Here is a 27,805-nt window from a genome sequence, read left to right as displayed (position 1 = left end):
ATCGGGTTACTAAGCGCGGCCCTACGCTTAGTTACCCGATGTTTACCCTGGTTACCGGCATCGTTGGTCGCTGGAGAGCGGTCTGTGTGACAGCTCTCCAGCGACCAAACAGCGACGCTGCAGCGATCCGGATCGTTGTCGGTATCGCTGCAGCGTCGCTAAGTGTGACGGTACCTTAACGGGAGTAATAAATACAATTATATTTTATTACACAAAAGACAGTTACCTACTCGAAAAATTACATTGTGGACACAAAAGCATAACATACATATTGTTGAGTTAACGCAAAACAAAAAAGAAAAATTTGTTTATACGGCGTGATCCTGCCAGGGTACAGCTCCAGAAGCATTAAAGTACAGACAGTATTTTTCTCGACAGTCCCTTGCATCGTCTGCCTGTCTGCCAGATCCCAGTGCTTGAAGAGCTGCTAAATTTTCTGGTTGTGTACGCCATTCCCCGGGCACAATATCTCCGGTTCTTGGGTCCACTGCATCAATAAATGAAGGAGGAGAATAGGAGCTGGTATCATGATGTCTCAGGAAATTATGGAGCACACAGCATGCCAAAACCACAAAGTCTATAGACGGCAGCTTCAAGTTGATAGCTGTGTGGAACACTCTAAACCGATTCGCCATAATCCCAAAGGCATTTTCAACCACACGACGGGCCCTAGACAACCGGTAATTATAGATTCTGCGCTCCGCTGTGAGTGTTCGCTGCGCAAATGGCTTCAGCAGATGTGGATGAAGAGGGAAAGCTTCATCTGCGATGAAAACAAAATTGAGGTTTGCTTTTGTGTCTTCATTTTGTGGCAACTGCAGTTGATTGTTCCTCAAGCTTTCCCCAAATGAAGTGTGTTCAAAAACACCACCATCGGAGACTCGACCATTCATGCCAACATCCACATCCACGAACTCATAGTTTGCATTGAAAAGGGACATGAGGATCACACTGAAATATCCTTTATAGTTGTAAAAAAAGGATCCAGAGTTGGCTGGTTGCGTGATTTGCACATGCTTTCCATCTAATGCGCCACCGCAGTTTGGAAACTGCCACAGCTGATCAAAATCGGAAGCAATCCTCTTCCAGTCATCCGCCGTCTTGGGAAACTGCAAGATGAGAAGGAAACATGTACAAATTAGGTCAAATATATTGTTGTGCACATACACTCATGTGGACATCCTAGAGTGATTGACGCGCAGTATGGATTAGTAAAACAAAGTCAACAATCCTGAGTATGCAGGCAGCCATTTTATCAGACGGCTTCACTGACTGAGAGGGGGTGCTAAACAATATATCGAAATAATGTAACCTATAAAATAACGTTGGGAGCAGCAAATAAAAGAAGGGTGGTGCAGGATTGGAGCAGCACATGTCAGAATGGAGGCGCAGGATCGCAGCAGCACATGTCAGAATGGGGGCGCAGGATGGGAGCAGCACATGATAGGATGGAGACCATATACCAATAGAAATGCTCGCCACCAGGGCGTAGAACGAGTTCAATAGCTAGTATAATATATCGACATAACACAGCAGCCAAAAAAAAATAGTAGTACCTCCATATAATGCCTTAAGCTCTGCACAATGGCCTCGCATGTCTCCGGAATCACAACACTCAGTAAAGGTCTGGAAACAGCAGTGGAAAACTGCAAATCCTGAAGAGACCTTCCTGTAGCCAGGAACCGCAGTGTCACCGCCAACCTTTCATCCACGGGCACGGCTGCACGCATCGGCGTATCACGCCTTTGTATGAGTGGCGTAACAGCAGAAAGTATAATCTTGAAGGATTCCTCTGACATCCTAAGGTAGTTTCGGAAATCATGAGGGTTATTATCACGTAACTCTCTTATGAGACCCATGTGTGACAATGTGGATCTTTTCTACAGCCATCTCCGGGTCCACATGCGACGTTTTCGTTTAGGACGTCTCTCCTCTTGGAGACGTGCTGCCTCAAACACCAGGGCAGCAGCAACGACAGACCTCTCACCGGAAGTGAGCATACTTCCTAATAAGAAAACAAACGTACAATAAATACACGTGCTTACAAAACAATGTTTTGACCATTGATCTAATAACTTTATATGTTGCTACTGGCATAAACGGGGCAGTCCACCATGCTACAGCTCGATCTGTAAAAGGATTAATTGGGCCACGCTACAGCTGTGTACCTGAGGCTCAGCGTTTATCCCTGTTGAAGCGCAACATCTGCTACGCTGTAGCGTTATACATACCTCTTGCGGTAAAAGTCTGTAGATATAGTAGTTATAAAAGTCCAGGGAATCCAGTGAATTTAGGAGTTCTGTTTCCAGCACGTGCTCCAGAGAGAAAAGAATACAGCGCTCGACAGCTCCGGTTTTATCAGCCGGGAACAATAGTCCTTTGTCTGTCGAATGAGCGCACAGTATTGTACCGCCCAATCAGCACACAGGAGGTGGAGAATTTGGCGCTCCTACGTAGCCAGCTCCTCCACCCATTACATCGTATACAATATCGTGCACACCTTTGTTACACCATGCGATCATGCCGCCACAGCGGGACACTAGACGACGAAAGAAAGTTTCAAACGATCTGCTACGACGTACGATTCTCAGCGGGGTCCCTGATCGCAGGAGCGTGTCAGACACTGCGAGATCGTAACTATATCGCTCGAACGTCACGAATCGTGCCGTCGTAGCGATCAAAATTGCACTGTGTGACGGTACCCTAAGGCAGGGTATAGAACACTGGTGTAATGGGATTGTTTTTTCTAAGGAACTCACCAGTTTTGGTGTCTATAATACCTAAATTGGAGTATTTGGTTACCACGGCGTCTATTTTACACCTAATCTCTGAAGTGGGGTCCCTCAAGAGTTTATCGTAGACAGATAAACCCCTTATCAGCCGGTTTTATGACTAAAGTGGAATCCTTTTGTAATGTCATCAGTGCCTGATGTTCTGCAGGGGTGAGATTGGGAGGGTAGTGAGTGTAACCTACCTTTTTCAATGTCATCAAGCAGGGTTTGAAAAGAGTCTTGAATGAAGCCAATAAAGGTCTCCACTGCGTGAGACCCTTGTGGCGGACGAAAGGAACTTTTATTGCGTAACCCCAATGTCATAATTGACATGGGGTTAGTACATGCAGCTGTAGGAGCAATGGGGGAGGTAGCAAAATGGGCTTTAAGTCTTAATAGTCGGAAAAAACGTAATAGGTCCATTTCTAGGTCAAACGTTTTACATTGATAAGCAGGACAAAATGACAAGCCCTTTTGTAAAACCCCAAGTTCGGCGACACCCAATGATCTAGAGGAAATATTGACTACCAACGATTCAGTACCTTGGATCTGGTGATACGCTGTTCCGTGGTGTCTCTTCTTAGATTGGCTCCGTCAGGTTTTCTTTTTGGAAAACATCGTCGTGGTCCTAAAAAAGGAGCCGAGGTGGAGGGGTTGGAGCTCCTTTCTTGTTCTGAGCCGGAGGTAGAATAATCCGTGGAGGATCTGTGGTTGCGTGGAGGCTGATGTCTGGAAGAAGAGCTGTCCTGCCACCGGTACACTTGATTGGTCTCGTAATCTATGGTATCACGAGAGACCTTGTTCCGTTTGCGGTTCCCCGTGTCTCTTTTATGTAGATCGATGCGCTCTTGAATCTGGGCCCTCAAGGAGCTCAATTCCTCCGCAGTGCCAGTAGTAGCGAGTTGAGTCTCGATGCTTTTAATCTTGGCTGCGTTGGTGTCGATGGCTTTATGGAGATGCTCTAGGGTGAGTGTTATTAAATCAAACGAACATTTGTTAAGGATCTGTTCAAATTTCAGACAAAACTCAGGACAATCACTGAATAAAGTTGGACGTAGCAGTACACGAAGTCCCCGCGGTATCCTTTTAACACGAAAGTATTCGGAGAGGGTGGCGCAGTACAATTCTATGTTCACTTGGTGCCTAAGTGCCCGTTCAAGGTCACGTCCCCGAGTTTCCCTTGGAGGAATTTTTAGAAAGTCACTGGATAGGGTGGACTGTGCCAGTATAGAGGAACTCTCATCATTATTATAAGAGAATGTAATGGAGGTCATATCTAAAGAAAGGACACAAAGCGAAGGATATTGCGGACAGTGAGAAAAGAGATCAAGTACAAAGGAGAACCAGTAGGAGTCGTGCCCCGAGAACGGCAATATCCTACTGAGGCGCATAGCCGGTGGCCGGAGCTCCGAGGAAGTAACAGTCTCCACGCATTACTTCAAACAGCGGCAGGACAGTTAATTACAGGTTGGCTGTCTACCATACATCACCTAAGAAGGACATAGGGGGCAATCGTGGGAGAGGGGTGACACTAGGGTCCCAGAATAACTCCAGGCCTTCCTGCCATAAAGGTGCGTCCTAGCCATAACAAACCTGGGGGACGGAGAGAGAGAGAAAGATCTGGAAAGAACGAGAACAGAAGTTGTGAGGACTATCCCGAATGCCCAGCAGGGAAGAACTGCAACACAAAGGCGCTAGTTGGTAGGCACTAATTTCCACCTGCAAAGGGGACTCTGGATGTGCCTTCGGACCGGCCGGTCTCAGACAGCCCTGTTGACAGTGCCCTGGATTGAGGATCCTGAAGCCTTCAGTAAAAGGTAAAGAGACTGCAATTCTGTGTCCTCGTCATTCCTCGCACCTTGCACCACGCACCATCATCTTTTATTGGATGCCCCTTAGCAGGGTCACGGACCGGGTCTAGCCACTGTGACAACCCCAGACCGAGTACCCACAGCCCTGCATTTGGGGGCGCTCCAACTTGGCGTCACGAACAGGATCTACTTAAGCCTGAAGAATCAGGTCATGTGTGCCTTGGAATTGTGATTGAACTGTGACTTATTGCAAAGACTGCTCCGTGTGGAGCGCGAGGGGAGGAGCCATAGCTTTGTGGGTGGAGCCGACTAGAAAAGAGCGCGGAGCGGAAGACGCGGTGAGGCGCCGATCCCGGAAGGAGAACCCCGATCCCGGAAGGAGAACCCCGACCCTGACAGGTTAGCAAGGGGCCGGCCATGTCGGATCTCGGAGGAGCGGAGGCGGCGGCCACAGCTGCAGACCCTGGAGCACTTCCAGATTCCGTGGTAGACGCAGCCACGGGTCTGATCTCACCGCCGGATGCCGCGGGGCTTGCCGCTCCCATCAGCCAGCCGGGTACTGCCGCCGCTACAACAGCCATAATGCCCTTCTCTATGCCGTACCTACCAGGAGTCGCCTGGCTCCCGCGATACTTCGGAGAAGCTCATACGTTAACTAACTTTAAAGAGGGGATTTGTAGCCTGCTCGAGTTTTATCCTTTGACGGAGCCTCAGAATGTCCATATGATAAATAACCGGCCAACTCTTTGGAGCGGCATTGAGGGAAGTGAAGTCCAGGCCCGCTGAAGACAAGAAAACTGCGCAACAGGTATTTGCCAAGCTTAAAACCGCCTTTGACACCCGCACCGCTACGGAAATTAAATTGACATTCTATGGGTGCAAGCAGAGGCCGCAGGATAGCTTACGGGACTATGCCCTTAATCTTCAGGAGGCGCTGCGGGCCATTAAGCAAAGTGACCCAAACAGCATGCAAGATGAAGATAAACTCCTGAAGGAGCGGTTCGTCGAAGGGCTCCTGTGCAGTAACCAAAGGGCCCAGCTACACTTCCTGGTCATGCAGAACCCAGACCTAACTTTTGCGTAATTCAAAGATAAAGCTATCCAGGGACTACCAGAGCGACAGCCCAGCCGTGCCACACTTCCCAGGCGTCAAGCCCTCACATACCACCAGGAGGTGGCGCCGGACGCACCCGTCTCCGCCGAGGCCGATGCCCAGATTCTGGAAGACGACGCTACTGCAGGTGCAGGAACTGACCAGGAGCGTTGCAGCCCTAGCCCGGACCGTCCAGTCCCTACAGGAGGCCCCCAAGGAGAAGATCCAGCTGGCTTCCAGACCGGAAGATGTCCCCTGGCAGCGACCAAGGAGAGTTCCATCGACCAGAGGCAGAGACGACGATCGTTTTAATCGGGATGGACGACCTATCTGCCGCCGCTGTCACCAGGTGGGCCATCTTGCAAGGTACTGTCAGTTAAACGAGCAACCCCTGGGGCCAAGGGCCAACCCCTAGGAGTAGAACGCCCAGGCCCGCAAAATTGGAGAGCCAAATACGTCGGGGGGTGTCCCGTTCTCCCCACAGTGATCGACGGTATCCCCATGAACGCTTTGCTGGACACCGGTTCCCAGGTGACAACTATGCCCTATTCTTTATAGGCGTTATTGGGAGGACACCGACATTACCCGTGCCCCCGATGATGATTTCACCATAATAGCTAGCAATGGTCAGCCACTGCCGCAAGTGGGGTATAAAGAGGTCACTATTAAGGTGGGGCGGGTAGAATTGGAGGCCCAAGGAATTGTCATTGTTGATATTGACCGACGTGAACGTAACCCCATGATGACCATCGGTACTAATGTCATAGAAAATTGTCTTGCAGAAGTTATTGTCTTGTTGCAGCAAGTAGCAGAAACAGCGGGTTACAGTGAACAACGTGCCTTGCAGAAAGAAATCAGAGCCCTAATGCGGAGACAGCAAGTGGAGCTGACTGGTGGTGAAATTGGCCGGGTCACAGTGAGTGATTCGAATCCCATTGCAATACCCCCCAGGAGTGAAATGTTAATATGGTGTCGGCCAGCCATAGGCCTCGGGGGTAAAGACTATCAGGCCCTGGTAGAACCTGTGTATTCGGAGAATAGGCCTACCCTCCTGACAGCCAGAGGAGTGGTTGACGTCCGCAAGGGGAGGGTGCCGGTACGTGTTCTTAACTGCGGGGAGGAGGAAGTCCACCTAACTAAATATGTAACACTTGCCAAGCTGTTTACTGTTAATAATAGTGTGATACAGGCACCCGGGCCCTTGGCTCCGTCCAAGTCGGCGGAGGACAATGGCTCTGCAGAGCAATCAAAAGATTGGTGTCAAGAATAACATGTGGGCACTGATGCTACTCCATCTCACCAGATACAGGGGGCCTACAGGGTGGTTCACGAGTATGAGCGGGTATTCAGCAAACACCCCCTTGATTTCAGGCGGGTAAAAGGGATTCAACATCACATCCCCACAGGAGATCACCCACCCATAAAAGAAAGATACCGTCCTGTACCCCCAGCTCATTATCAGTGTGCCAAGGAAATGTTGCGAGAGATGAAGAAGGCTGGGGTAGTGAGAGACAGCTGTAGCCCCTGGGCAGCTCCGTTAGTCCTCGTTAGGAAGAAAGATGGCACCATGAGGATGTGTGTGGATTATAGGCAATTAAACCGCATTACACATAAGGACACATACCCCCTGCCTAGGATAGAGGGGTCCTTGGCTGCGTTAAAGTCTGCTAATTACTTCTCTACCTTAGATCTCACCAGTGGGTACTGGCAGGTTCCCGTGGCAGAGGCGGACAAGGAAAAGACAGCCTTCACAATGCCGATGGGTCTCTGCGAGTTCAACTGCATGCCCTTCGGATTGTGTAACGCCCCGGGGACGTTCCAGAGGATGATGGAGTGCTGTTTGGGACACAAGAACTTTGAGACCGTGCTGCTGTATCTGGACGATGTCATTGTCTTCTCTAAGACCTATGAAGACCATTTGAAGCCGAGGTATTTGAAGCGCTGTCCAACTTTGGCTTAAAGGTGAAACCGTCCAAATGCCATCTGCTCAAACCCAAAGTACAGTACCTGGGCCATGTGGTGAGTGCCGAAGGAGTGGCCCCAGACCCCGACAAGGTCACGGTGATCAAGGACTGGCCGCAGCCCAGTAACCTTCATGAAGTCTGGCAGTTCCTCGGGTTGGTGGGCTACTACCGGAGGTTTATCAAGGACTTCACCAAGAAGGCCACGCCGTTGCACTTGGACCCGTTGAAGCGCACAGCGTGAAACGGCTGTTGTCCTCACCTGTTTCCCCACACCCTCTCCTGTTCATTCCCTGCCGCCTCTCCATGTGTACCTGAGCGCTGATTTCAGCGAATAAAGGATTTTTCTGCAACAGCATCTTTGGGGTGAGTGCCGCATTGCTTTTTACATATATTACTGCAACTTGCAAGTGAAGTCTCTGATCCACTGTTTGGTGTGCACCACCCCTGAATGCTTTCATCTGGCTTAGTGTTAAAAGTCTGTATGCCTCAGCTTGCTGAATTACCTGTGAAGATTTACTTACCTGGTGCCGCACAGTCTTTGTATCTTGGCTTGTTTCATATTGACCTGTTGGTGGGCCAGCCCAAGAAACCCAAGGGTAAGAATACCCTGTTGGATTGGAACGATGGACTGGAAGGATCGTTTACTTGCTTAAAATTGGCACTGACGGGAGAAGAAGTACTAGCCTACCCTGAATACAACCAACCGTTTGTATTGTATACGGACACCAGCAACGTGGGGCTGGGAGCTGTGCTGTCCCAGGTCCAGAAGGGCAAGGAACAAGTAATCGCTTACGCCAGCAGGAAGATTCGTCCCACTGAAAGGAACCCGGACAACTACAGTTCCTTTAAGCTGGAGTTCCTCGCCGTCGTTTGGGCCATGACGGAGAGGTTTAAGCACTATCTGGTCTCAGCGAAATTCACCGCCTTCACGGATAATAATCCACTTACGCACTTGGACACAGCGAAACTCGGTACCTTGGAGCAGCGGTGGATGGTCCGGTTGTCCAATTACGACTTCACCATCAAGTACCGGGCGGGGCACAAGAATGCGAATGCCGATGCATTGTCCTGAATGCCTCACCTACCAGAAACGGAGGAAGATCCAGAAGCATTTGAAGAATTGGAGCTGCCCGCTTTCCATCATCCCAAGGCAACTCAGTGTTCCCATCAGGTGGAGACCAGGCGCAGAAACAAACAGGGCGCCCCGTTGAATCCCCTGCCCCACCACGGGTGGACAGAGAACCAGGATGGTGACCCTGCGGTCCGTCGGGTGAAAGAGCTCCTGACGCAGGCAGGTTTGCATCCCGGCCCGGATGATCCACCGGAGGCATTACAGTTGTGGAAGGAGAGGGGCAAACTGTTTATTCACGATGGCAAGCTGTGCCGAAGGAGCATCGACCCCCGCACTCACGAATTGGTGTGGCAGATTGTGGTCCCCAGACGAGATGTGCCAATGGTCCTGGAAGCGTACCACGATGGGGCAGGACACTTCGGATGGAGGAAGCTGGAGAGGCTAACCCGTGGGAGGTTCTACTGGATCGGAATGAGGAAGGCCATCGAGAAGTGGTGTCGAGAGTGTGGCCCCTGTAGCCTACGCCGGAAGGATCGTGACAGCCAACGGGCTCCCTTGCAGCCCATCATCACCAAACGGCCGCTCGAGTTGGTCGCGTTGGATCACATAAAGCTAACACCTAGCCGGTCAGGGTATATCTACGCTCTCACCATTGTGGACCACTATTCCAGATTCCTGGTAGTCGTACCAGTCAAAGATCTGATGGCTAGGACGGCTGCCAAAACCTTCCAGCAGTACTTCTGTCGACCCCATGGGTACCCAGAGAAGGTGTTGACCAATCAGGGGCCAGCAATTGAAGCGGAGCAGCTCCAGGAGTTCTGCAATTTGTACAGGTGTAAGAAGATCAGAACCACGCTGTACCATTCACAGACCAACAGGATGTGTGAGAAGATGAACCAAGTGGTGATCGACTTACTGAAGACCTTACCTGTAGAGGAGCGGAACTTGTGGCCTACAAAGTTACCAGACTTGGTAGATATGTACAACCACATCCCGGTGAGTTCCACCAACTGCACCCCAGCGTACCTGATGCGAGGAAGGTCTAGCAAGTTGCCCGTGGATCTGGACATGGGGGTCCTGACCCCCGAAGATATATCACCAGATGCGGATTGGGATACTGAGAGGCAGCAGAGGTACCGCAAAGTATAGGAATGTGTAGAAAGGAGTCTCGCTCAAGCCAGACAGAAGCAAGAAAGGGACTACAACCAGTATGCTCCCGCGGCTCCTTTGGCACCTGGTGAGCAGGTACTCAAACGAAAGAGGAGACTACACAAGCTTGATGATGAATGGGAAGCGGAACCGTATACCATTCTCTCCTCCAATTTTGATAATACGAAGGTCTGTCTCATCAGTAAAGACGGAGGGGAGACTTCAACGGCCATATCCAGAGACCACCTGAAAATATGCCCTGATAAGCTGAAAAATGGGGAAACAGATAAATAATAATAATAATAATAATTTTATTTATATAGCGCCAACATATTCCGCAGCGCTTTACAAATTATAGAGGGGACTTGTACAGACAATAAACATTACATCATAACAGAAATACAGTTCAAAACAGATACCAGGAGGAGTGAGGGCCCTGCTCGCAAGCTTACAAACTATGGGGAAAAGGGGAGACACGAGAGGTGGATGGTAACAATTGCTTTAGTTATTCGGACCAGCTATAGTGTAAGGCTCAGGTGTTCATGTAAAGCTGCATGAACCAGTTACCTGCCTAAGTATGTAGCAGTACAGACACAGAGGGCTAATACTGCATAAAGTGTATGAGAACATGATGCGAGGAACCTTTTTTTTTATTTTTTTTTTTTATTATAAATAGGCCACACAGGGATCGTTAGGTTAATGCATTGAGGCGGTAGGCCAGTCTGAACAAATGAGTTTTTAGGGCACGCTTAAAACTGTGGGGATTGGGGATTAATCGTATTAACCTAGGTAGTGCATTCCAAAGAATCGGCGCAGCACGTGTAAAGTCTTGGAGACGGGAGTGGGAGGTTCTGATTATTGAGGATGCTAACCTGAGGTCATTAGCGGAGCGGAGGGCACGGGTAGGGTGGTAGACTGATACCAGGGAGGAGATGTAGGGTGGTGCTGAGCCATGGAGTGCTTTGTGGATGAGGGTAGTAGTTTTGTACTGGATTCTGGAGTGGATGGGTAGCCAGTGTAATGACTGGCACAGGGTAGAGGCATTGGTGTAACGGTTGGTGAGGAATATGATCCTGGCTGCAGCATTCAGGACAGATTGGAGCGGGGAGAGTTTTGCAAGAGGGAGACCGATTAGTAGAGAGTTACAATAGTCCAGACGAGAATGAATAAGTGAAACAGTCAGAGTTTTTGCAGATTCCAGGACTTCTCCGCCCGTGGAAGAGGAGAAGATGATACACACGGTTCTTGGCAATTTTCCCCAGTACTGGACTCAAATAAATCAGGCCATTGTGGTACCTGTCTTAACGTTTCGTCAACCAAGACTGCCAGAACTAAATGTGGTGCCAGGGCATCTGGACCCGCAAGCGCAGCCGACCCCACCAGAAGATGCGATGCCAACAGTCGAACCAGCGGGCCCTCCCTCTGTCATCGGTGAATCTGCCATGCCCACCACTAATAGTGGCAGCACTGAGGACTCCAGTATGCCAGTGCTGCCCAGACTCACTAGAAGTGTAGCTAGAAGACAGTGCACTACACTAGCGATAGCAAGCGTAGCGGGTCCTGTCAGGCCAGTAGCAACCCCTGCACTGCGGAGGTCTACGCGAAGCACCAAGAATCAGACTCCACTTCGCTATAGACCTTGGAGATATTAACGATAGTTGCTATTTGGTTGAAAATGCTTGTGTTAATATCTGTGTTATAGGTTTAAAAATGGACAATGGTGTGATGGACAGTGAATCACTCCAAAACTTTCACAGGGGCCCCTTTGTTTACCCGGGGTCCCTGCTGTTCTATGGTTGTGGATCACCCCCAGACACAGGGCCACGAGTTCTCGGTACCGGGCCTCTCTGGTTCGGTGCTGAGGCTGTCACGGTGGCTAGACCCGGTCCGCGAACCTGCTAAGGGGCGTCCAGTAAAGGGGGGATAGTCTGTCAGGGGTTCGTGACGCCACCTGTGGTGTTCGGTTAGGGTGACCGACGCTGCTGTGGGGTCCGCTGGGGTGATGGAATGGCAGCTGGATGGTATAACTTCCCACAGGTGAAGTATGTCCCCAGGGCTTCACAGTAAGGTGGATGGTGATGGTGTGAGGTGCAGGCAATAACGAGGACACAGGGTTGCAGTCTCTTTACCTCTTTACTGAAGACTTCAGGATCCTCAATCCAGAGCACGTTTAACAGGGCTATCAGAGACCGGCCGGTCCGATGGGCACATCCAGAGTTTCCTTCGCAGATGGAAATCGTTGCCTGCCACTAGCGCCTGTGTGTTGTAGTCCTACCCTGCTGAGCATTCGGAATAGTCCTCACAACTGCTGTTCTCGTTCGTTCTCTACAGCTCTCTCGTTCTTTGGTTCCAGATGTTACTAGTTTCTAACGTCCCCCAGGTATGTTATGGCTAGGATGCCACCCGTATGATGGGAAGGCTCGGAGCTCTTCCGGGACCCTAGAGACGCCCCTATCCACGCGTTGCCCCCTATGTCTTCGTAGGTGTAGTAAGGTAGACAGCCAACCTATAATTAACTGTCCAGCGGAGTTTGAAGTAAGGCCTGAAGTCAGTTACTCCTGCGGTGTTCCGGCCACCGACTACGCGCCTCAGTAAGATGTTGCCTCTCTCTCTCGGCATGACTCCTACTGGCTCTCCTTTGTGCTTGATCTCGTTTACACTGTTCCACAATATCCTTCCCTTCATGTCTCTCTCCTGGATACCGCCGCAGGGTGTGCAGGCGCGGTTCCATTACGTTCTGTTCTGTTCGCTAGGCACCTGCCAGGTTCCCACGCCTGAAAGGGACCCCCCTGTGCCTTCTCCCTGCAACACCCCCTGCCACGGCATGTTGCCTGAATCCAACCCAGTCAGCTTCTGACTAACTTCCTCCCCAGCCCCTAGTTTTACCAATGTTAGGAGTGGCCCAATAAATAAAGCCTTTTTCTCCCCCTAGTGGCCGGAGTGTGAAGTGTAATGTGTTCTGGTGATACCTGGTCAGAAGAACTCCTTAGTGCCATCAGACGTACCGCCACTCTCCTTAGCGGCAGAGTGCCATACTGCAACGACCAGGTCTCTGGGGCGCTGCACTTGCACCTATTGAACTGGGAGTCATGGACTGTGCATGACCAATCTTTTGCAACGTTCAAGCGTCCTTACCTTCCATAATGGAAAGCAATGTTATATTTATTTGTTCATAGCATATAAGAATTTTGTGTGTTTTCTATTAACATGTATTGTTCTTCTTTTCCCAGTCCGGGAGTACTGGATTTAACCGGGGGGGGGGGGGGGGGAGTGCAGAGATCTGGTCGTTGCAGTAACGTCGCTCTGCCACTAAGGGGAGTGATGGTACGTCTGATGACACTAAAGGAGTTCTTCTGACCAGGTATCAAAGCACACATTACACCTCACACTCCGGCCACGGCCACTAGGGGGAGCAAAAGGCCTATTTATTAGGTCACTCCTCACGCTGGTAAAACTAGGGGTTGGACAGGAAGTCAGGGAGAACGCAGCCTGGGAGAGCTCCAGGGAGGACCTGTCAGAACTGGGGAATCTGGCAGGTACCTAGCCGAAAGGACAGATTTTTACGGAACCGCGCCTGCACTACCTTGCGGCAGTATCTAAAGTACAAAGGAGAACCAGAAGGAGTCGTGCCCCGAGAACGGCAACATCCTACTGAGGCGCATAGCCGGTGGCCGGAGCTCCGAGGAAGTAACAGTCTCCACGCATTACTTCAAACAGCGGCAGGACAGTTAATTACAGGTTGGCTGTCTACCATACATCACCTAAGAAGGACATAGGGGGCAATCGTGAGAGAGGGGCGACACTAGGGTCCCAGAATAACTCCAGGCCTTCCTGTCATAAAGGTGCGTCCTAGCCATAACAAACCTGGGGGACGGAGAGAGAAAGATCTGGAAAGAACAAGAACAGAAGTTGTGAGGACTATCCCGAATGCCCAGCAGGGAAGAACTACAACACACAGGCGCTAGTTGGTAGGCACTGATTTCCACCTGCAAAGGGGACTCTGGATGTGCCTTCGGACCGGCCGGTCTCAGACAGCCCTGTTGAAAGTGCCCTGGATTGAGGATTCTGAAACCTTCAGTAAAAGGTAAAGAGACTGCAATTCTGTGTCCTCGTCATTCCTCGCACCTTGCACCACACCCCATCATCTTTTATTGGACGCCCCTTAACAGGGTCACGGACCGGGTCTAGCCACCGTGACAACCCCGGACCGAGTACCCGCGGCCCTGCGTTTGGGGGCGCTCCATATACAGCCCAACAGCAGCTTCTAATATATACAGCCCAGCAGCAGAATATATATATATATATATATACACACACACACACAGACACAGCTCAGCAGAAGCCCCTCATACATATACAGCCAGCACAGCAACAGCCTCTGATATATACAGCCCAGCAGCAGCACCTCATATATATACAGCCCAGCAGAAGCCCCTCATATACTGTATATACAGCCCAGCAGAGGCCCCTCATATGTATATATACAGCCGAGCAGAAGCTATATATATATATATATATATATATATATATATATATATATATATATATATATATATATATATATATATATACATATACATATACAGGAGGACCAGCGTGTTTAGTTGCTGCAACCTGTGTGATATGAACTGTGTGGTAACCCACGGCAACTGGTCAGGAGAACCAGCGTGTTTAGTTACCACAGACTAAGGTTCTGAGACTTAATGTGAAGATAATGTGTTAACGAATGGACTACATGTAAGCCGGTGATATGCAACTTGGCTTACGATGCGGTTTATGCTGTACAAAATAAACCATATGGACTGTTTTGTTTGAAAAAATCGTGCCCGTGTACGTCAATCCCGTGCCAAGCGAGTAATCCCCTACCCGTTAGTAAGAGCAATCTTACTATATATATATGTATATATATATATATATATATATATATATATATATATATATATATATATATATACAGTGGGGCAAAAAAGTATTTAGTCAGTCAGCAATAGTGCAAGTTCCACCACTTAAAAAGATGAGAGGCGTCTGTAATTTACATCATAGGTAGACCTCAACTATGGGAGACAAACTGAGAAAAAAAAATCCAGAAAATCACATTGTCTGTTTTTTTAACATTTTATTTGCATATTATGGTGGAAAATAAGTATTTGGTCAGAAACAAAATTTCATCTCAATACTTTGTAATATATCCTTTGTTGGCAATGACAGAGGTCAAACGTTTTCTGTAAGTCTTCACAAGGTTGCCACACACTGTTGTTGGTATGTTGGCCCATTCCTCCATGCAGATCTCCTCTAGAGCAGTGATGTTTTTGGCTTTTCGCTTGGCAACACGGACTTTCAACTCTCTCCAAAGGTTTTCTATAGGGTTGAGATCTGGAGACTGGCTAGGCCACTCCAGGACCTTGAAATGCTTCTTACGAAGCCACTCCTTCGTTGCACTGGCGGTGTGCTTTGGATCATTGTCATATTGAAAGACCCAGCCACGTTTCATCTTCAATGCCCTTGCTGATGGAAGGAGGTTTGCACTCAAAATCTCACGATACATGGCCCCATTCATTCTTTCATGTACCCGGATCAGTCGTCCTGGCCCCTTTGCAGAGAAACAGCCCCAAAGCATGATGTTTCCACCACCATGCTTTACAGTAGGTATGGTGTTTGATGGATGCAACTCAGTATTCTTTTTCCTCCAAACACAACAAGTTGTGTTTCTACCAAACAGTTCCAGTTTGGCTTCATCAGACCATAGCACATTCTCCCAAAACTCCTCTGGATCATCCAAATGCTCTCTAGCAAACTTCAGACGGGCCCGGACATGTACTGGCTTAAGCAGTGGGACACGTCTGGCACTGCAGGATCTGAGTCCATGGTGGCGTAGTGTGTTACTTATGGTAGGCCTTGTTACATTGGTCCCAGCTCTCTGCAGTTCATTCACTAGGTCCCCCCGCGTGGTTCTGGGATTTTTGCTCACCGTTCTTGTGATCATTCTGACCCCACGGGGTGGGATTTTGCGTGGAGCCCCAGATCGAGGGAGATTATCAGTGGTCTTGTATGTCTTCCATTTTCTAATTATTGCTCCCACTGTTGATTTCTTCACTCCAAGCTGGTTGGCTATTGCAGATTCAGTCTTCCCAGCCTGGTGTAGGGCTACAATTTTGTTTCTGGTGTCCTTTGACAGCTCTTTGGTCTTCACCATAGTGGAGTTTGGAGTCAGACTGTTTGAGGGTGTGCACAGGTGTCTTTTTATACTGATAACAAGTTTAAACAGGTGTCATTACTACAGGTAATGAGTGGAGGAAAGAGGAGACTCTTAAAGAAGAAGTTACAGGTCTGTGAGAGACAGAAATCTTGATTGTTTGTTTCTGACCAAATACTTATTTTCCACCATAATGGGGGGTGGGGTCAGAACAGTTAATAATTTAAGAAATAGAAGTACAGAGAGGAACATAAAGTGCATGTATACTAATGCCAGAAGCCTCGCCAACAAAATGGACGAATTAGAACTAATGTTGTTGGAGCATAATTATGACATGGTGGGGATATCTGAAACGTGGCTGGATGAGAGCCATGACTGGGCTGTTAACTTGCAGGGCTATAGCCTGTTCAGAAATGACCGTACAGATAAGCGAGGGGGAGGGGTGTGTCTATATGTAAAATCATCCTTAACCCCTTTACCCCCAAGGGTGGTTTGCACGTTAATGACCAGGCCAATTTTTACAATTCTGACCACTGTCCCTTTATGAGGTTATAACTCCGAAACGCTTCAACGGATCCTGGTGATTCTGACATTGTTTTCTCGTGACATATTGTACTTCATGATAGTGGTAAAATTTCTTTGATAGTACCTGCGTTTATTTGTGAAAAAAACGGAAATTTGGCGAAAATTTTGAAAATTTCGCAATTTTCAAACTTTGAATTTTTATGCAATTAAATCACAGAGATATGTCACACAAAATACTTAATAAGTAACATTTCCCACATGTCTCCTTTACATCAGCATAATTTTGGAACCAATTTTTTTTTTTGTTAGGGAGTTATAAGGGTTAAAAGTTGACCAGCAATTTCTCATTTTTACAACACCATTTTTTTTTAGGGACCACATCTCATTTGAAGTCATTTTGAGGGGTCTATATGATAGAAAATGCCCAAGTGTGACACCATTCTAAAAACTGCACCCCTCAAGGTGCTCAAAACCACATTCAAGAAGTTTATTAACCCTTCAGGTGTTTAATAGGAATTTTTGGAATGTTTAAATAAAAATGAACATTTAACTTTTTTACACAAAAAATTTACTTCAGCTCCAATTTGTTTTATTTTACCAAGGGTAACAGGAGAAATTGGACCCAAAAAGTTGTTGTCCAATTTGTCCTGAGTACGCTGATACCCCATATGTGGCAGTAAACCACTGTTTGGGCGCATGGGAGAGCTCGGAAGGGAAGGAGCGCTATTTGACTTTTCAATGCAAAATTGACAGGAATTGAGATGGGACGCCATGTTGCGTTTGGAGAGCCACTGATGTGCCTAAACATTGAAACCCCCCACAAGTGACACCATTTTGGAAAGTAGACCCCCTAAGGAACTTATCTGGATGTGTGGTGAGCACTTTGACCCACCAAGTGCTTCACAGAAGTTTATAATGCAGAACCGTAAAAATAAAAAATCATATTTTTTCACAAAAATTATATTTTTGCCCCCAATTTTTTATTTTCCAAGGGTAAGAGAAGAAATTGGACCTCAAAAGTTGTTGTCCAATTTGTCCTGAGTACGCTGATACCCCATATGTGGCAGTAAACCACTGTTTGGGCGCATGGGAGAGCTCGGAAGGGAAGGAGCGCAGTTTGACTTTTCAATGCAAAATTGACAGAAATTGAGATGGGACGCCATGTTGCGTTTGGAGAGCCACTGATGTGCCTAAACATTGAAACCCCCCACAAGTGACACCATTTTGGAAAGTAGACCCCCTAAGGAACTTATCTAGAGGTGTGGTGAGCACTTTGACCCACCAAGTGCTTCACAGAAGTTTATAATGCAGAACCGTAAAAATAAAAAATCATATTTTTTCACAAAAATTATATTTTTGCCCCCAATTTTTTATTTTTCCAAGGGTAAGAGAAGAAATTGGACCTCAAAAGTTGTTGTCCAATTTGTCCCGAGTACGCTGATACCCCATATGTGGCAGTAAACCACTGTTTGGGCGCATGGGAGAGCTCGGAAGGGAAGGAGCGCCGTTTGACTTTTCAATGCAAAATTGACAGGAATTGAGATGGGACGCCATGTTGCGTTTGGAGAGCCACTGATGTGCCTAAACATTGAAACCCCCCACAAGTGACACCATTTTGGAAAGTAGACCCCCTAAGGAACTCATCTTGATGTGTTGTGAGAGCTTTGAACCCCCAAGTATTTCACTACAGTTTATAACGCAGAGCCATGCAAATAAAAAATATTTTTTTTTCCACAAAAATTATATTTTAGCCCCCAGTTTTGTATTTTTCCAAGGTTAGCAGGAGAAATTGGACCCTAAATGTTGTTGTCCAATTTGTCCTGAGTACGCTGATACCCCATATGTTGGGGTAAACCCCTGTTTGGGCACACAGGAGAGCTCGGAAGGGAAGGAGCACTGTTTTACTTTTTCAACGCAGAATTGGCTGGAATTGAGATCGGACGCCATGTCGTGTTTGGAGAGCCCCTGATGTGCCGAAACAGTGGAAACCCCCCAATTATAACTGAAACCCTAATCTAAACACACCCCTAACCCTAATTCCAACGGTAACCCTAACCACACCTCTAACCCTGACACACCCCTAACCCTAATCCCAACCCTATTCCCAACTGTAAATGTAATCTAAACCCTAACCCTAACTTTAGCCCCAACCCTAACTGTAGCCCCAACCCTAACCCTAACCCTAATCCTAGCCCTAACCCTAGCCCTAACCCTAACCCTAGCCCTAACCCTAGCCCTAACCCTAGCCCTAACCCTAGCCCTAACCCTAGCCCTAGCCCTAACCCTAGCCCTAACCCTAACCCTAGCCCTAGCCCTAACCCTAGCCCTAACCCTAGCCCTAACCCTAGCCCTAACCCTAACCCTAGCCCTAACCCTAGCCCTAGCCCTAACCCTAGCCCTAGCCCTAACCCTAGCCCTAACCCTAGCCCTAACCCTAACCCTAGCCCTAACCCTAGCCCTAGCCCTAACCCTAACCCTAGCCCTAACCCTAGCCCTAACCCTAGCCCTAACCCTAGCCCTAATGGGAAAATGGAAATAAATACATTTTTTTTTATTTTTCCTTAACTAAGGGGGTGATGAAGGGGGGTTTGATTTACTTTTATAGCGAGTTTTTTAGCGGATTTTTATGATTGGCAGCCGTCACACACTGAAAGACCCTTTTTATTGCAAAAAATATTTTTTGCAATACCACATTTTGAGAGCTATAATTTTTCCATATTTTGGTCCACAGAGTCATGTGAGGTCTTGTTTTTTGCGGGACGAGTTGACGTTTTTATTGAAAACATTTTTGGGCACGTGACATTTTTTTATCGCTTTTTATTCCGATTTTTGTGAGGAAGAATGACCAAAAGCCAGCTATTCATGAATTTCTATTGGGGGAGGCGTTTATACCGTTCCGCGTTTGGTAAAATTGATAAAGCAGTTTTATTCTTCGGGTCAGTACGATTACAGCGATACCTCATTTATATCAATTTTTTATGGTTTGGTGCTTTTATACGATAAAAACTATTTTACAGAAAAAATAATTATTTTTGCATCGCTTTATTCTCAGGACTATAACTTTTTTATTTTTTTGCTGATGATGCTGTATGGCGGCTCTTTTTTTGCGGGACAATATGACGCTTTCAGCGGTACCATGGTTATTTATATCTCTCCTTTTGATCGCGTGTTATTCCACTTTTTGTTCGGCGGTATGATAATAAAGCGTTGTTTTTTGCCTTGTTTTTTTTTTTTTTTCTTACGGTGTTTACTGAAGGGGTTAACTAGTGGGACAGTTTTATAGGTCGGGTCGTTACGGACGCGGCGATACTAAATATGTGTACTTTTATTGTTTTTTTTTTTTTATTTAGATGAAGAAATGTATTTATGGGAATAATATTTTTTTTTTTTCATTATTTTGGAATATTTTTTTTTATTTTTTTTACACATTTGGAAAATTTTTTTTTTACTTTTTTACTTTGTCCCAGGGGGGGACATCACAGATCAGTGATCTGACAGTTTGCACAGCACTCTGTCAGATCACTGATCTGACATGCAGCGCTGCAGGCTTCACAGTGCCTGCTCTGAGCAGGCTCTGTGAAGCCACCTCCCTCCCTGCAGGACCCGGATCCGCGGCCATCTTGGATCCGGGGCTCGAGCAGGGAGGGAGGTGAGGAGACCCTCGCAGCAACGCGATCACATCGCGTTGCTGCGGGGGGCTCAGGGAAGCCCGCAGGGAGCCCCCTCCCTGCGCGGTGCTTCCCTGCACCGCCGGCACATCGCGATCATCTTTGATCGCGGTGTGCCAGGGGTTAATGTGCCGGGGGCGGTCCGTGACCGCTCCTGGCACATAGTGCCGGATGTCAGCTGCGATAAGCAGCTGACACCCGGCCACGATCGGCCGCGCTCCCCCCGTGAGCGCGGCCGATCGGCTATGACGTACTATCCCGTCCAGGGTCAGATAAGCCCAGGGCACCTCGACGGGATAGTACGTCTAAGGTCACAGAGGGGTTAAAACCCATCCTGCGCGATAATATAGGTGAATTTAATGAAAATGTAGAATCCCTGTGGGTGGAGATAAGGGGAGGGGGAAAAAATAATAAATTACTGATAGGGGTTTGTTATAAATCTCCAAAAATAATGGAAGCAATGGAGAATATCCTCGTAAAGCAAATAGATGAAGCTGCGACTCAAGGAGAAGTCATTATTATGGGGGACTTCAACTACCCTGAAATAGATTGGGGAACAGAAACCTGCAGTTCCAGCAAAGGTAATCGGTTTTTGACAACTATGAGAGACAATTACCTTTCACAACTGGTTCAGGACCCAACAAGAAGGGGGGCACTGCTAGACCTAATATTAACCAACAGGCCAGACCGCATATCAAATATAAGGGTTGGGGGTCACTTGGGAAATAGCGATCACAAAATAATAAGTTTTCATGTATCCTTTAAAAAGATGTGTAGTAGAGGGGTTACAAGGACACTAAACTTCAGGAGGGCAAATTTCCAACGGATGAGAGAGGATCTTGGTGCAATTAACTGGGACGATATTCTGAGACACAAAAATACACAAAGAAAATGGGAGACATTTATTAGCATCCTGGATAGGACCTGTGCACAGTATATACCGTATGGGAATAAACATACTAGAAATAGGAGGAAACCAAAATGGCTAAATAGAGCTGTAAGGGGCGCAATAAGTGACAAAAAGAAAGCATTTAGAGAATTAAAGGAAGTAGGTAGTGAGGAGGCATTAAATAAATACAGAAAATTAAATAAATTCTGTAAAAAGCAAATCAAGGCAGCAAAGATTGAGACAGAGAGACTCATTGCCAGAGAGAGTAAAAATAATCCTAAAATATTCTTTAACTACATAAATAGTAAGAAACTAAAAAATGATAGTGTTGGCCCCCTTAAAAATAGTCTGGGTGAGATGGTGGATGAGGATGAGGAAAAAGCCAATATGCTAAATGACTTTTTTTCATCAGTATTTACACAAGAAAATCCCATGGCAGACAAAATGTCTAGTGATAAAAATTCCCAATTAAATGTCACCTGCTTAACCCAGCAGGAAGTGCGGCGGCGTCTAAAAATCACTAAAATTGACAAATCTCCGGGCCCGGATGGGATACACCCTCGAGTACTGCAGGAATTAAGTACAGTCATTGATAGACCATTATTTTTAATCTTTAAAGACTCCATAATAACAGGGTCTGTGCCACAGGACTGGCGTATAGCAAATGTGGTGCCAATATCCAAAAAGGGAACAAAAACTGAACTCGGAAATTATAGGCCAGTAAGCTTAACCTCTACTGTGGGTAAAATCCTGGAGGGCATTCTAAGGGACGCTATACTGGAGTATCTGAAGAGGAATAACCTCATGACCCAGTATCAGCACGGGTTTACTAGGGACCGTTCATGTCAGACTAATTTGATCAGTTTCTATGAAGAGGTAAGTTCCGGATTGGACCAAGGGAACCCAGTGGATGTAGTGTATATGGACTTTTCAAAAGCTTTTGATACAGTGCCACACAAAAGGTTGATACATAAAATGAGAATAATGGGGATAGGGGAAAATATGTGCAAGTGGGTTGAGAGCTGGCTCAGGGATAGGAAACAAAGGGTGGTTATTAATGGAGCATACTCGGACTGGGTCGCGGTTAGCAGTGGGGTACCACAGGGGTCAGTATTGGGCCCTCTTCTTTTTAACATATTTATTAATGACCTTGTAGGGGGCATTCAGAGTAGAATTTCAATATGTGCAGATGACACTAAACTCTGCAGGGTAATCAATACAGAGGAGGACAATTTTATATTACAGGATGATTTATGTAAACTAGAAGCTTGGGCTGATAAATGGCAAATGAGCTTTAATGGGGATAAATGTAAGGTCATGCACTTGGGTAGAAGTAATAAGATGTATAATTATGTGCTTAATTCTAAAACTCTGGGCAAAACCGTCAATGAAAAAGACCTGGGTGTATGGGTGGATGACAAACTTATATTCAGTGGCCAGTGTTAGGCAGCTGCTACAAAGGCAAATAAAATAATGGGATGCATTAAAAGAGGCATAGATGCTCATGAGGAGAATATAATTTTACCTCTATACAAGTCACTAGTTCGACCACACTTAGAATACTGTGCACAGTTCTGGTCTCCGGTGTTTAAGAAAGACATAGCTGAACTGGAGCGGGTGCAGAGAAGAGCGACCAAGGTAATTAGAGGACTGGGGGGTCTGCAATACCAAGATAGGTTATTACACTTGGGGCTATTTAGTTTGGAAAAACGAAGACTAAGGGGTGATCTTATTTTAATGTATAAATATATGAGGGGACAGTACAAAGACCTTTCTGATGATCTTTTTAATCATAGACCTGAAACAGGGACAAGGGGGCATCCTCTGCGGTTGGAGGAAAAAAGGTTTAGGCATAATAACAGACGCGGATTCTTTACTGTAAGAGCAGTGAGACTATGGAACTCTCTGCCGTATGATGTTGTAATGAGTGATTCATTACTTAAATTTAAGAGGGGACTGGATACCTTTCTGGAAAAGTATAATGTTACAGGGTATATACACTAGATTCCTTGATAGGGCGTTGATCCAGGGAACTAGTCTGATTGCCGTATGTGGAGTCGGGAAGGAATTTTTTTCCCCAATGTGGAGCTTACTCTTTGCCACATGGGTTTTTTTTGCCTTCCTCTGGATCAACATGTTAGGGCATGTTAGGTTAGGCTATGGGTTGAACTAGATGGACATATAGTCTTCCTTCAACCTTAATAACTATGTAACTATAATATGCAAAAAAAATGTTAAAAAAACAGACAATGTGATTTTCTGGATTTTTTTTTTCTCAGTTTGTCTCCCATAGTTGAGGTCTACCTATGATGTAAATTACAGACGCCTCTCATCTTTTTAAGTGGTGGAACTTGCACTATTGCTGACTGACTAAATACTATTTTGCCCCACTGTATATATATATATATATATATATATATATATATATATATACATATATATAGTAAGATTGCTCTTACTAACGGGTAGGGGATTACTCGCTTGGCACGGGATTGACGTACACGGGCACGATTTTTTCAAACAAAACAGTCCATATGGTTTATTTTGTACAGCATAAACCGCATCGTAAGCCAAGTTGCATATCACCGACTTACATGTAGTCCATTCGTTAACACATTATCTTCACATTAAGTCTCAGAACCTTAGTCTGTGGTAACTAAACACGCTGGTTCTCCTGACCAGTTGCCGTGGGTTACCACACAGTTCATATCACACAGGTTGCAGCAACTAAACACGCTGGTCCTCCTGACCAGTTGCCGTGGGTTACCACACAGTTCATAGAACACAGCAAGCAATTAGCACCAACAGACTATGGTACCTTCTGGGAGCTCCTGCTCCACCTGCTGACTCCTTGTCAGTCCTCCCTCTTCCGGGAAAGCTGCCTAACGGGGATCACCAACTTGCCGGGTCGGCACACATTAGTCAGTCCAGACCCACCGAGGACTGTAGCTTCTCCACACAGTAGCTGACACTGGCTCTGCAGATCCCACTCCTCACCTCGTGCTATTCAGGGATCCAGTCCTACTCCCAGGACCTCCCAACACCCAGGTTGCTCAGGTTCACACAGGTGGCCAGCACAGTGTCACTGTGCGTTGCTCAGGGATCCGGTCCCACTCCCAGGACCTTGCACCTGTACCATCCAGGTCTGCACACTCAGACCACACAGGACCCCTCTGCAGTGTCCAGCCAGGACACATGGAAGTCTGTCTAGACTTGCAGACTCCCAAACACACCACCATGTGCTAACACACCTCCTTTAGGTAGCCTGTAACCACACCCACAGGTGAGGTAACATCACATGCACTGGTCACATGATCATGACATCACTGCAGGTCCTCAAACACCTGCAGGGAAAAAGATACAGTGAGCACTCCCACTCAGAGTGAGGTATGTGGGTAGCCAGACCCTCCCATCTCTCATAGCTACCCGCAACCCGGACCCAGGTGCACTAAATGACATCTTCAGTGCTCACGCGCTCTAAAGACAAGATACTCCGGGTTGCATCGCAGGGAGCATCCATCCCTGTGACACATACCTCCCATTAACCACAATGCCAGACACTGTCTCACCATCACATCCATGCACACAATTGCTATGCACTCTCCCGGCTTCAATACGCCTCCGTGCGCATACTGGGGAGACCATGCAGCGCCCCCTACCTGTTACAGGGGCAGAGGCGTATCTAGGGCTTCTGGCACCCGGGGCAAGAATTCATTTTGGCGCCCCCCCCAGGACATATGCGATTTTCACACTTAGTCATGTACCTTCAAGCTCCTCTCCCTAATGCTCTCAATGTTCAGTGAAAAACGGAGAAGCAGAAGAGAAGCTCGTTGTCACAGGACCGTAAGTATGAAAGTCGCATATGAGAGAAGTGTCCATGTGATGACTACTGGAACCTGCAGAGCTGAATCCTGACATCGCAGCTTCTGAATTCTCACAACTAATGTGCTGCACATTTTTAGGATTCTCCCTTGCCTGTGGACAGTCATGTCAGCACAAGTATGTGATTTGTATACTTCTGGCCACATTCCGACTAGACGTGTCTGACCTCGCTCAGTTAATTTTCATTGAGTGAGGCCACACATGTCTAGTCAGCATGTGACCGCATGTATGTAAATCGCCAGCATGAGAGAATTCTGACAGTGTGCAGTGCGCACTGTGAGAACTCAGAAGTCTGCCCTCGTTCCCCAATACTGTTTCCTCATACATGCCAACCCATTCCCCTGTACTGTTTCCTCATATATGCCCCCCATCTCCCCCTTTGCTCTTCATTTTGTGTCCTTAAATCCCCCCATCTCCTCTCCAAATCTCCCCCACACAATAAATCCCCCATTCCCCACACAGCTCCTCATCATTCCCCCCATTCCCCACACAGGGTCTCATCATCTCCCCATTCCCCACACAGCATCTCATCATCTCCCCATTCCCCACATAGCGTCTCATCATCTCCCCATTCCCCACACAGCATCTCATCATCTCCCAATTCCCCACACAGCGTCTCATCAGCCCCCATTTCCCACACAGCGTCTCATCAGCCCCTATTCCCCAGACAGCTCCTCATCATTCCCCTATTCCCCAGACAGCTCCTCATCATCCCCCTATTCCCCACACAGGGTCTCATCATCCCCCCATTCCCCACACAGCATCTCATCATCTCCCAATTCCCCACACAGCGTCTCATCAGCCCCCATTCCCCACACAGTGTCTCATCAGCCTCCATTCCCCAGACAGCTCCTCATCATTCCCCTATTCCCCAGACAGCGTCTCATCATCCCCTATTCCCCACACAGCGTCTCATCATCCCCTATTCCCCACACAGCGTCTCATCAGCCCCTATTCCCCACACAGCGTCTCATCAGCCCCTATTCCAAATGCGTCCTCATTCCCTTGTACCCTGGGTCCACCATGGTGCAGCTCCTCTCCTCACATGGCTCCATGCTGCAGCCCCTTGGTCCTCTCTTCGCACGGCTCCATGCTGCAGCTCCTTATTTCCGGATTCTCTTCTCCACCAGCAGCTTCCTGCAATCGACTCCTCCCCCTCAAGAAATCAACTCCAGTTTAGACGCTGCCCTGCAGTCAGATCTTCAATTGTACTCATGTCTAAGATACGAGTACAATTGAATACTGGGAGCCGGCGCGCTGCAGCTTCTCTGTGCCGGCTGTCAGCTTGACAGTCGGCACAGAGAACAGCTGACTCCCAGTCCGGGGGGCGGCAGAATGCAGCTGCTGGGGGAGACACTGCGGACCGCCGCGTTAGGTGGCCCGACTGCGCCCCCCCTGCCAGCTGCGCCCGGGGCAAATGCCCCGGCTGCCCCCCCCTAGATACGCCACTGTACAGGGGTCACTGCATCACAATATATATATATATATATATATATATATATATATATATATATATATATATATATATATATATATATATATAAGCCCAGCAGAAGCCCTATATATATCTATATATATAATTGCCTAAGGGTTTTTCCGTCTGTCTGTCTGTCTTTCTGTCTGTCTGTCTTTCTGTCTGTCTGTCTGTCTTGGAAATCCCGCGTCTCTGATTGGTCGAGGCCGCCAGGCCTCGACCAATCAGAGACCGGCACAGCATCGACGTAGAAATCCCGAGTCTCTGATTGGTCGAGGCCGCCAGGCCTCGACCAATCAGAGACCAGCACAGCATCGACGTAGAAATCCCGCAATGCAAATCAGGCCGCCAGGCCTCGACCAATCAGCAACGGGCACAGCGACGATGCTGATTGGTCGAGGCCGCCATCTCACGTTTCTGATTCAGCGACGGGCACAGTATCGATGTAGATGTCATAATGGTTGCCATGGCGACGATGATGTCATAAAGGTTGCCTCGACCAATCAGCGACGGGCACAGTCTGCCGCGAATTCTGGAATCATCATTGTCCATATACTACGGGGACATGCATATTCTAGAATACCCGATGCATTAGAATCGGGCCACAATCTAGTATATATATATATATATATATATATATATATATATATATACAGCTCAGCGGAAGCCCCTTGTATATATACAGCCCAGCAGAAGCCTCTCATACATATACAGCCCTGCAGAAGCCTCTGATACATATACAGCCCTGCAGAAGCCTCTCATACATATACAGCCCTGCAGAAGCCTCTGACATATAGAGCCCAGCAGCAGTCTTTGATATAGACAGCCCAAACTTCTACAATATACATACATACATACATATTTATCTTTAACACCTTTTCAGGACTTCAAGGACTGACAAGGTCATATATAATGCGTGAATTGGACTTTAGTGACATCATTAGTGATTTTGCAGAACGAAAATCAAGGAAAGTGCCCAGATTGTAAAAAATGAACGATTTTACTTGAATTACTCTGCATAAATGATAATTGTAAATAAACTTGCGTTCGTTTCATTTTGTGTTTTTACATTACATATTGCAGCACCTTGAAAAATGGGCCTCCCTCCAAAATGGGCCCCGGGCCACCCACCTCTTAAATCCGGCCCTGGGTGGAGCTGCTGGAAGGAGCCACTCTAATCTTCTAGACGCTACCTCAGCACAAAGCACAAACTAGCCTCCTGGTTTCAGGTTTGCAGTGAAGAAGGAAGTCCAGCCTTTTCCTGTGATGTCATTCCCTCAGTTGGTCACATGTGCATGACCTCATCACAGGTCC

General features: G+C 47.4%; 1 protein-coding gene across 3 annotated transcripts; it reads right to left on the bottom strand.

The window, feature by feature from the left end:
* Positions 1-170: 170 nt before the first annotated feature.
* LOC138663712 (uncharacterized) lies at positions 171-27,753 on the bottom strand. 3 transcript variants are annotated; one of them, XM_069750024.1, is made up of 3 exons: positions 27,623-27,753; positions 1,557-2,005; positions 171-1,109 (listed from the first exon to the last, which is right to left on the bottom strand). In XM_069750024.1, the coding sequence occupies exons 2-3, from the start codon at positions 1,857-1,859 to the stop codon at positions 309-311; spliced, it is 1,104 nt and encodes a 367-aa protein (XP_069606125.1). In that variant the 5' UTR covers positions 1,860-2,005; positions 27,623-27,753; the 3' UTR covers positions 171-308. The 3 variants fall into 3 exon arrangements, with proteins under 3 accessions (XP_069606125.1, XP_069606126.1, XP_069606127.1); XM_069750025.1 differs by lacking the exon at positions 27,623-27,753 and adding an exon at positions 3,314-4,837; XM_069750026.1 differs by lacking the exon at positions 27,623-27,753 and adding an exon at positions 3,314-4,837 and having other exon boundaries at positions 1,557-2,001.
* Positions 27,754-27,805: the final 52 nt, after the last annotated feature.

The sequence above is a fragment of the Ranitomeya imitator genome, chromosome 2 (genome assembly GCF_032444005.1).
Source record: "Ranitomeya imitator isolate aRanImi1 chromosome 2, aRanImi1.pri, whole genome shotgun sequence".
Classification (NCBI taxonomy): Eukaryota; Metazoa; Chordata; class Amphibia; order Anura; family Dendrobatidae; genus Ranitomeya; species Ranitomeya imitator.
This window is presented reverse-complemented; position numbering and strand designations above follow the sequence as displayed.